Raw genomic sequence first — 9902 nt, forward strand, 5'->3', positions numbered from 1 at the left:
CTCCCCTCCCCCGCGTTGGTTGTGCAGTGGTCGGCAATCGCAGGGCCTGGCCAGGGCGCCCGCTTCTCCCGCTGCGGGCAGCCCGCGCCCTCCCCGAGCCCGCAGAGAGGAGGGCGGCCAGCGGCTCGTGAGCACAGTGTACACTTTATTTCAGACTACAGGTTTCTGAACATAATAAAATCTTTGGCTTGTAGCGGCGGTTCAGTCTCGCAGTCTGTGGGGTCGTATTTCTCAACGAGTCTCCGGCAAACGAAAGGGGACCGGGTCAAGACAGACAGAGAGAGGGAAGAGGCCTGGGAGGTGGGGGAGTGGCGAAGGGCAGACGCCGAGAAAAAACTCACGCACACAAAGAAAGGTCCCAGAGAAAGGAGGGCCATCGGTGCGGGAGGGAGGGACGGAGAAGCAAAAACATTCAAAGAAAAAGGCAACGAAAACGAAAGTGGGCTGGGGGCAGCGAGGCAGGGGAGGAGGGGCAAAATAATTATAATAATTATAATAATTATAACAATAATAATAAAGGAGATTAATAAAAATGTCCAGCAAATAGAGATCGCTACACATATTTGTTTTCCTTACCTGAAATTAAATATATACAAGGTCGTAAGCGGTTTGGCTAGATAGAGCTTTAAGGAGTTCGCAGTTTCGTCCCTTATACTGTGAACAGAGAATACATCATATGTTTCGATAGCACCTGTCCGAGTCTTTCTCCCATTTCAAAAATGTCTCGATCCCGCGTGCCTGTCCACGGAGGCGCGCCCTCCGTCTCTCTCTCCCTCTCTCCCTGCGGCTCCCCCTCCTCGGAGCCGCTCTTCTGGGGGCAGCTGCGGCGGTGCGGGAGGGGGCGCCGGCCGGCGGGCTACTCGCTCTCGTCTTTGTCCTGGACGGTGGTGGTGGAGTGATTGTAGAGTCCCTGGGCCATGAGGTGCAGGGCCAGGCCGTTCTTGATGCCCGTGGCTTTCTTAATCTTGGCGCGCTTGTTCTGGAACCAGATCTTGATCTGGGACTCGTTGAGGCTGAGCTCCTGGGCCAGGGTCTGCCGCCGCTGCTCCGTGATGTAGCGGTTCGCCTGGAACTCCGCCTTCAGTCTCTGCAGCTGCTCGGCCGTGAACGCCGTCCGCGGCCGCTTGTCCTCCTTCTCGTTCTTCTTCTTCTTGAGTTTCCTGGTGCGCGGACCTGCAGCGGTGGAGAGGGCCGGCGGGGTGGGGAGGGGAGGCGGAGGGGAGGGGGAGAGGGCAGAGGCAGCGGTGAGAATGGCGGTGTCCAGCCCAACCGGCCCCTTGCTTCCGGGGCCATCGCAGAGGCCCTGCTGGGCTCCGGGCTCCCTCCCGCAGAGCCCCTGGCCGGGCCGCCTGGGTTTGCAGGGGCACTTCAGAGGGAAGGCGCGAAGGAGCCGGTTGGAAAGCTGGCCAAAGTTGTAGGTGCGTGACGCATTCTAATTTTGAACAGGAGACCCTGGGATAGACCTACATCACAGCGCGCTCCTGGCCAAGAAGGCAGGAAGACAAGATGGAGACAGATTTTACAACTTGGAGTTGGGGTTAGAGGCCTACTGTCCTCAGAGCCTTGGAATAAAAAGGCTGGGGCAGTGAGGGCAGACTGGGGGAGGGGGGGAATGGCTGGCCTGCGCACTCATTCACTCTTATCTCTCAAGAGGTCACCTATACCTACAATAAGACACCATCTGCTAGTAGCCAATGGCCCAGAGAACAAGGAAACAGGGAGGAGACTGCGGGAAGATCCAGAGAATCTGGTGTCTGCTCACTGTCTCCTCTACCTTCTCTTGGATCTAAAAGAAGCCCTTTTTAGGGTCTGTGGGAGACACTGGCCCTTCTCTGAAAGGGAAGAAGAGGTCCTCACCCAGTTGCAGGTCTCCTCCTGGCTCATGAGTATGGCCTCCCCGGCCACTTTACTTTTTCTGGTGTCTTAGATGGTGCCAGTAAGAAAAAAGGGTCCTCCCGATTCATTCCTTCACCCAGCTGCACAGGCAGGGCCCCCCCTTATCGCTCCTTGAAAATTTATGCTGAAATATCAAGACTGAAGGAAGCCAGATTCCCTTTCGCTGCCCACCAATGGCACCAGCAAGAAGATCACATCTTCTCTTTCCCCATCCATAACAAACAAACAAACCAAAAAAAAAGGATAGAGAGAAAAATAGTGACAGTGAGTCAGTCCCCACCAGAATCTGAACTATGACCCCAAGATGGGTATGGGAAGGGGGCACAAGGGAAGCTGCCCAGGAAAGTGAAGTCTCTCAAATGCTAGTCTGGAAGGAGCCCAAGAGACAGGGAGGAGAAGGAAGAGCAAACCAGAGAGGACTGACCCCGTGGGTCTGTGCCTGCAAAGCCTCTACCTGTGTCCTGGCTTCCACACCCAGGTCTCCTGGCATTGACAAGTTAGGCCCTGCTTTGGTTATGGGAGCAAACAAGTTAAGTCCCTGCCAAGCCCGTTCCTCTTTAAAACTGTCTGAAAAGAAGAAGCTCTTTGGACATCTCCAAACCTAAAGACAGAAGGGTAAATTGGGCATCTGGCTCCTGAGCAGGCCCGGGTCTGGGGTCACCAGCTGTGCTATGACAAAGAGCCCAGACTGAGTGGACTATAGCGACTCGGGTCTGGGCTGAGGCTCATCCTCCCGAATTGCCCATGCAGGAGAAAGAAAAATCTGGTTCCCTGCCTGTCCAGGCCCATAAGAAGAGACAGCCAAGAACAAAGACGAGCCCTGCTCTAGAGAGGACTGGGATTTAGATTAGAAACGCGCTGAGCCCGCAGAGATGGCCCGGGAAATGTGCACATTCCCAGAAAGGCCCCAATGTGCGGTGCGTCTGGGGCGCCTTGGAGGGTTGTTGTGTGTGCGTGCAGAGGCGCGGACACTTGTAATAAAATCGTAGCATCCCGGCCAGCTGAAGCACACGGCCTGACAGCTCAATCACTCTGTCCATCAGGCGAGTCAATCAAAGGGGCTTTTCGGAGGTTCAGGGAGCCCGACGTGTCAATAAGGGGGCTCGAGATGGCGGGGCTGATAGCGTGCATCGATCAGCGCCTGGCCGGCAGTGGTTCGGCTGCGAGGACAGCCAAAGGAGAGCTGCGAGCGGCTACGCGGCGCCCGAGCCCCTGGCGGACTCCGGCCGGGAACCCGGATCGTGGGCCAGTGCCCGGGCTGCTCCTAGCCGCCCCACGGGCTTCCACTGCGCTGCCGGCGACTCGTCCCGGCAGACCTCGGCCTCCCCTCCGGGGCCCAGCGGCTATCCTGGGGCGGATCTTGGTTTGGGGTTCACCTAAGGCAAGGGGACTAGGAACCAGAGTGGGAAAAAAGGCGACAAAAATCGGCTTGTGGTTGGCAGAAACCTGCTCAGGAGCCGATGGGCCGAATGGTTGGAAGGAGGAAAACAGAGGGCCGCAAAAGAACTGCAAGGGAGGCTGCCTCTCCCGGCCTTCCTTCGCGGCTTTCTAGCCTGAGCCTGGCGCCTCCCTCCTCCGCTGTCTACTGGCTTCGGAGAACCAGAGGTCTGACACTAACCTTCCCGGCCTTTCTCCGGGTGGATTCTACCCACCCGGGTCGTTCTCACTACCTGGTTGGAAGAGGAGGGCGGCTTCTATCGCGTTCCTCTCGTTTCTCAAGTGTCCCCAGATCTGTCTCCTTCTAGGTATGTGGGGTTTTCTCAGAAAATATGGAGGTAATTTTGTCTCTTTGAGGCCGGTACAGAGAAGAGCTTTCTCTGCTTGTAGCCTTCTCTGGTCACAGCCGGCCTCCAAGGCCCAGCTAGTGGGCTTCCGCCCCCATCCCTAGGCCTACCTTCCCAGCAGCTCTTCACGTCCCTTCCCCCGAAAAAAAAAAAAAAACCAACGACTAATTGTATATCTTTCTTAAGAATAATAAAGCAGAAAAGAAGGCCCCGAGGGCCCCACGTTCAAAATGAAAGGATCAAAAGATCGAAGCTCGAACCTCCCGTGCCACGACGAGCTGTAGATTTCCTAGCGGTGGCCACAGAGGCCAGGGTCGCAGCAGTGGCCGCAGGTTCAGCTGTGGGCGAGGAGGAGGAGGAAGGCGGCTTGAGAGGCGTGTGCGCCAGAACCGGGGCTCGCTCTCCCCGCAGCAGCGGCGGCGTCCGCGGCCCGGCAGCCGGGCCTGGGGTACTCACCCGAGGACGGACGGTCCGAGTAGCGCGTGCAGTAGACCCAGGCGGGCCACACGAGGGGCTGCTGCGAGTCAGTTTTGACCACGGGCCCGCCGTTGGCGGAGCCCATAAGCAGGATGGCCGGGTTGCCGGGCTCCGGGTACTTGGCGCCCTGCGCGCCGGGGCTGCCCGCGCCGCCGCCGCCGCCGCCGCCGCCGTCCGAGGGCTTGGCCGCCGCCGCCACGGCCGCCGGGCTGCCGGCTTTGGGTGCGCTGGCGGCGGCGGGCTGCGAGCCGTCGGGCGGGCCACAGTTCGCGTCCGGGGCGCAGAGGAGCGCGGCGGCGCCCGGCGCCCGCGTCCCCAGCGCGTGGACAGGGTCTCTACCTGCGCCCGTCTGGCCTCGGTCTCGCTCCGCGCGGCCGCCGCCTCCGGCGCCTCCTCCGGCCGCCGCCGCCACCAGGAGCTGCGGCGGCGGCGGCTCCTTTTTGCAGCCGAAATCCGGCCTCAGGATGTTGTCGATGAAAAAGTTGGTCGTGCGGTGCAGCTGGGCCGCGGGCGGCGGCGGGGGCGCGGGCGCCGCGAGGGGCGGCGGCGGCGGCGGGGGCGGGGGCAGGCGCGCGTGGTGGGCCAGGGGCGGCAGGCAGGGCGCCGCGGGCGGCGAGGGCGGCGCGGGCTGCGGGGACACGGGCAGGCTGTCTCCATCGCTGCCGCTGCTGCCGCCGCTGCTGCCGCTGGCGCCGGGGCTGAGGCTCAGGCCGAGGCCGCCGGGGGCCGCCGCCGCCGCCGCGCCGAGGCCCGGGTCCCGCTGACTTTTAGGCTCCGGCTGCTGTTCTTCCATGCTCGGCCGCCCCGCCGCCCCGGCCGCGCGCCGGCCCCCGCCCCCGCCGCCGCGCTCCCCACCCCACTTTGCCAGCGGCCCGTGGGGGTGCGCGGAGGAAGGAGGCCGGCGGAGCCTCGGCGAAGGCTGGGCCGGGTGCAGGAGGAAAGCCCCGGCGTCTGGCCCGGATCGCGCCTACGGAGCCGAGCGCGCAGTCTCTCCCTCCTTCTAATTTGTAGACATCCAGATATGAAGACACTTGGCTATTTCTTTTCCTTTCTGCGACCAGATTCAATGATTTGTTTTAAATGGGGAATAAGCCACGGCCAAAAACCAGGAGGGGGAGAGAAAAGAAAAAGAAAAAATGCTCTTAAGGATTTTTTTCCTTAAAGGGAAAAAATAGTCTTTAAAGTCTAGCCATCGTCCTAGGCAGTGGTGAGGGGTTTGACTTCCCCGAGTGTCACGCTCAGCTGTGCCCAGAGCGCGAGCCTGGCAGCGCCTTTAATCGCCTTTGCTTTTTTTGCAGGGAGAGCGCGTCTCCGCCAGCGCCGGGCTGCTTTTTTTTCCCCCCCTCAAATCTCTGACAGCTCGGATCTTTGCACAAACTCTCTCGCTTAAAAAAAAAATCACCCAGGCACACTTTTTGCCTTCAAACCGGAAGCACGTGAGTCGGGGCCGCACGTGTACGGGGCCAATGGCGAGCCTCGATTCGCGCTGACACTCGGGGCCCGGCCCAATGGGCGCGCGCGGGACTTTGCGGATAAATATTCCGGGGGCGGCGGCCGCGGGCGGAGAGGGGGTGCCGCGGCTCGGCCCGGTGCGTCCGGCCCGCCCTCCGCCCTCCCCCCTCGCGCCCGCGCCCCTCCCCCTCCTGGAGCCGTGACTGAGGGGGGGGCCGAAGAGACTGGAGAGGGGTGGATTTTGGGGTGTAGGCAAATAGAGAGGCAAGTCCATAAACAACTTGTTGGAGAAATGCAGGATTATGGGTGCGTGCTGGCCCTTCAAGGGGTCTGGAGGCAGGGGCCTGGGTTCTTTGGCATCCCCAGGCCTAAGAAAGCCTCTTGTTGCTGTTATAAAAGGTGAAAACTTGTCAGTGTGTGTGTGTGTGTGTGTGTGTGTGTGTGTGTGTGTGTGTGTGTGTGTGATATGTTAGAAAGGGCGGGGTGGGTGAGATTTGGAGGTTGGTGAAAGGAACCTTAAGCAGATTTGGGAGGCTGGCTGCCCCTAGCTAGGGCTGGCAGTTTGAAAGTCTCCAGCCAGCTAGGCTCCCCGTCTTTTCTGGGGAGTCAGCACCCATACCATTCCCTGTTCCGACGTTCGAGGACACCCAGAAGCTTCCCTGGTTGCACCAGCCAAGCCCAGTGCCGGCTGCCTGTCCTTTCCCTGGCTCGGGAGTCAGGGTTGTCCCGGCAGAGTTGTCCTAGGGCTCCTGGGCCGGGAGAGCCTGGACGCTTGCTAGGCCTGGATTTCAGGGAAACCTACGTTTTAGATTCCCCGGCAAAATCAAGTCAAACAAATAAAAAGCGCCGCGCCCAAGTGTTTGCCCTGGCTAAGTGAGGATGCGGACAGCGAGTCCCACCCCCTAGTTTCGGGGTAATCGCATTTCCTGGGATTATCCCCTACACCCGAGCCTTCCGCAGCTCAGGCTCTGTGAGTTCTTACCTAGCTTTGAGGACGCTGCTCCCCTCGAACAGCCCCCACACTCTGGTCCGGCCAGACTCTCTTCCACTGTTTCCTGTTTTCAGGCCCCTTTGAGTTCTCCATAACCTGGAATGCGAGGTGGAGTGTGGGCGCTAGGCCCTGGCGGGGTTTGCCTGCCCGGCTCTTTTGGAGAGCCAGGGTCCCGCTGTCTGCTGACGCCTGCAGCGTCCCAGAAAGGAGAGAAAGGTTCGCGCAGGCCAGGCCTTCCCGGGATATCATTTTGGAACTCCAGTAGTCCTGCCCTCTCGACCAACATTCCCAACTGGGACATCGGAGAAGAGATCTCTACAGGGATATCATCTATTGGGGACATGTGAAATTCCCCCCTCGATTTCTCAGAAAATCATAGGTTAGGAAAATCGGATAAGAACAGAATAACAACACAAGCCGAAACACGGAGTAGCTGAAGTTTCTTCAAGGGGCCAGAGAAGACCTGGACTGCCTATCCCTGGCTGGCTGCACCTTGAGGTCAGCTGGGGTCCCCCATTCCTGGGGCTGAGTTCCTGCCCGGACCCTCAGGGCAACCAGGTGGTGAGGACCTTTCTCCTGAGCACTCTGCTGGGCAGGCGCACAGCAACCGGCTCAACTTTGCCCAGTAGCCCCCAAGTCCACCCAGGAGTTCCCAGGGTCCCCTTCATTCTCACACCAAAGGGCTCCCCGAAATCTCCAGGCGCCCCTACCCCTTCTTCTCGAACTGGGGGTGGGATTTTATTTATGTTTAAGTTCGCAAAATTGAAATCTTTATCCCGCAAGCGAGCGTAGGTACTTAATTAAATTCTAATTAGGACACTATCAATATCCTATTTAGCCGCGTAGCTTTTGTGCGCCGCGGTCCCTTTCAGCGCCGTAAATAGGGTCTCGACGCCTTATCTCGCCTGCAGGAGACGCCTCGAGAAGGGCTGCGGAAGATAATTTATAGGTTTTAATTACTCTTCATTCCGCCTGATCAGCTTGGCGTTCATCACAGGCCTGTGAATAAAACCCTGGTCAAAAGCTCTGTCACATCGCGCTGGCAAGACGCTTAATCACAGAGAGCGGCCCCGCGCGCCGCGCGCCCGGCTCCTCCACGTAATTTCCAGCCAGCTGATAAAGCCAGTTGAATAATGCGGCGGCCCTTTGGAGACACCATTTACAGAAATGACTTTATTGACGGCTTAACGTCGGTAATTCATTTTACCTTTCATGTAGTGGAGCCCGGATTTGTTACAGTAATGGGATGATAAATGCACCCGCGGCCCACGAGCTCGGGCTGGATTAGGCTGCGTTCTGCGCGCTGGCCAGTCCCCCACCTTCCCCCAGGCTCAGCCTGGCCCTAGCCGAGCGCTCCGCACCCTGCGCCGCCCGTGCTCCACGACCCCCACCCAGGCCCCAGCCCTCCTCTCCCTCCTGAAACTGAGCGTGCTGCTGGGAACTCCATGTGAGCGCGCTGGCATCCTAACGAGCCTTGTGGGCAGAGACGGATGTGTGAGGGTCCAGAGGACTCTGAGCCCAGGGCTGGGCGTGTGGGTGAGGAGCCGCGGGCAGGGTGAGTTGCGTGTGCAAGTATGCGGTAAAGGGATTTGGTGTATGTGGAGGGATGTGTGTCCATGCCGGTACATTGATGCAGTAGCCCTTTCCAGGGTACTCTTTCCTGCCTTTGGCACTTAAGGAATTTCTTCCAAATTGCTAGCGGCTGGGGCCAGAATGGTAAAGAAGTGAGCTCGCAGGAAGCAGGTGAGGGAACCTGGCCAGAATGGAATGCAGCCTCTTCCTCCAAATGCCATCTGTTCCTGGGCCAAACGCAGAGAAAAGCAAGGGGAGTCCAGAGTCCATTTCCAGCCTTGCAGTTCAGAGCTGTGTGGTTACCTGAGCTGAGCCAGAGGCCCCACAGAAGCTCAGGGGGCTGGGCCATGTCTCTGCAATAGGATGATTGCCCCCCAAGTTCCCGTTCCAAGTCCAGTCCAGATAAAATGGCAACTGACAAGGAAGGAAAAGATTCTTATTCCAAATGCCAAGTTGGGGTGGGGGAGAGGAGCTCTGTAATATCTCTTCCTACTTGAAGGAAAAAGGGGGGCCCCAAAAGGCCTTCGGTGGTGGGGAATAGAACAAAAAGCATGAGGAGAGACCCCCAGCCTTTTGCCTCGCTCCCATTTCTCGACTTTTTCCATTCTTTGAGGGTAATCAGGAGCTTCCATTGAGCAGAAGTCATCGGGCCAAACAGAATAGTCCATATCTCTTTGGGAGGGGGTGCCAAAGAAGTTTGAGGATCACTTAATAGGACTAATGGACACTCTAAGGGTGAACACTGAAAGAATGTACCTCTTCCCTTGCCTCTTCCAATCTTGCTGAAAACACTTACTGATCTTGGAGAGTGACCAGTAGTTGACAAGCCTGAGCTTTTATTTGTATCTACTTGCTTGTGTTGTGAAAGCCACCCGGAGAGAAATCAGGTCTGAAAAAGCGCTGTGTGTGTGTTTGGGTGTAACTGTGTGTGTGGCAAGTGACCCTCTTGTATGTGCCCAGTAAAGTGCACACCCAAGTCAGCCCCACCACTCAGCGAGGAGACATGTGTGCTGAGAGTTTTGCTCTGTGCCCCTTAGAAAAGACAAACTTCCCACCACCCTGCTTCCCCAGAATTCTGGATTTCCTTTAGGCAAGACACAAATGCCCCACTGCTTCTCACTCTCTTTTGAAGATGAAGGTGAGGAAGAGAATTGTGAAAGAAATCCTGCAGCCTGGCCAGCCTCGAGCGCCCTGGGCTGGGACTAGGAGCGAGTTGCATGAACACGGTGGTAATCGCATTTCCAGTGCAGATCAGATGGCGGTGGGGCCTCCGTGCGGGACATGAATGAGTTGTCGCAACACAATAGCGCACAGCCTTCCTACGGGGACGGGGTGACCGGCGGTTTTGTTGGGAGTGAATGCAGGGAGATTTCTGCTACAAGTGCCGCGGTATTATTACGAGCCCGAAGGTCAGACTATACATCGCAGGTCCCCAAAGCCTATAGACCTTGGGAAATGTGGGGCCTCGAGCCACGTCATTGTACCTGACAGTCCCTTCAATAGACTAATTCAATTAGCGCTGGGGTTTGGGTCTTCATTTCCAGGCAGTAAAAATGTGGGGGTGGGTGGGTGCGGGAGGCGGATTCGTTGGGTATTGGTTAGGGATCCTTAGCGATTCTGCAGCCGCGTAGAGTGGGGCTGGGGTAGGCCTGAAAAGGAAAAGCCAGCGGGTGGGGGACAGAGGGGGCAAACCTTAGAAAATAAATTGGCTAGTTTAGCTGACTCTCAAA

The 9902-nt window shown here is 58.1% G+C and overlaps 1 protein-coding gene across 1 annotated transcript; it reads right to left on the reverse strand.

Annotated features, from left to right (window-relative positions):
• Positions 1–856: 856 nt before the first annotated feature.
• On the reverse strand, positions 857–4950 carry EN1 (engrailed homeobox 1; the record flags this gene model as incomplete). Its single annotated transcript, XM_080689828.1, has 2 exons — positions 857–1173; positions 4137–4950. 2 exons carry the CDS (start codon positions 4948–4950, stop codon positions 857–859), a joined length of 1131 nt encoding a protein of 376 aa, XP_080545954.1.
• Between the last annotated feature and the right edge of the window lie 4952 nt (positions 4951–9902).

Source organism: Muscardinus avellanarius (genome assembly GCF_963383645.1).
Source record: "Muscardinus avellanarius genome assembly, chromosome: 2".
Classification (NCBI taxonomy): Eukaryota; Metazoa; Chordata; class Mammalia; order Rodentia; family Gliridae; genus Muscardinus; species Muscardinus avellanarius.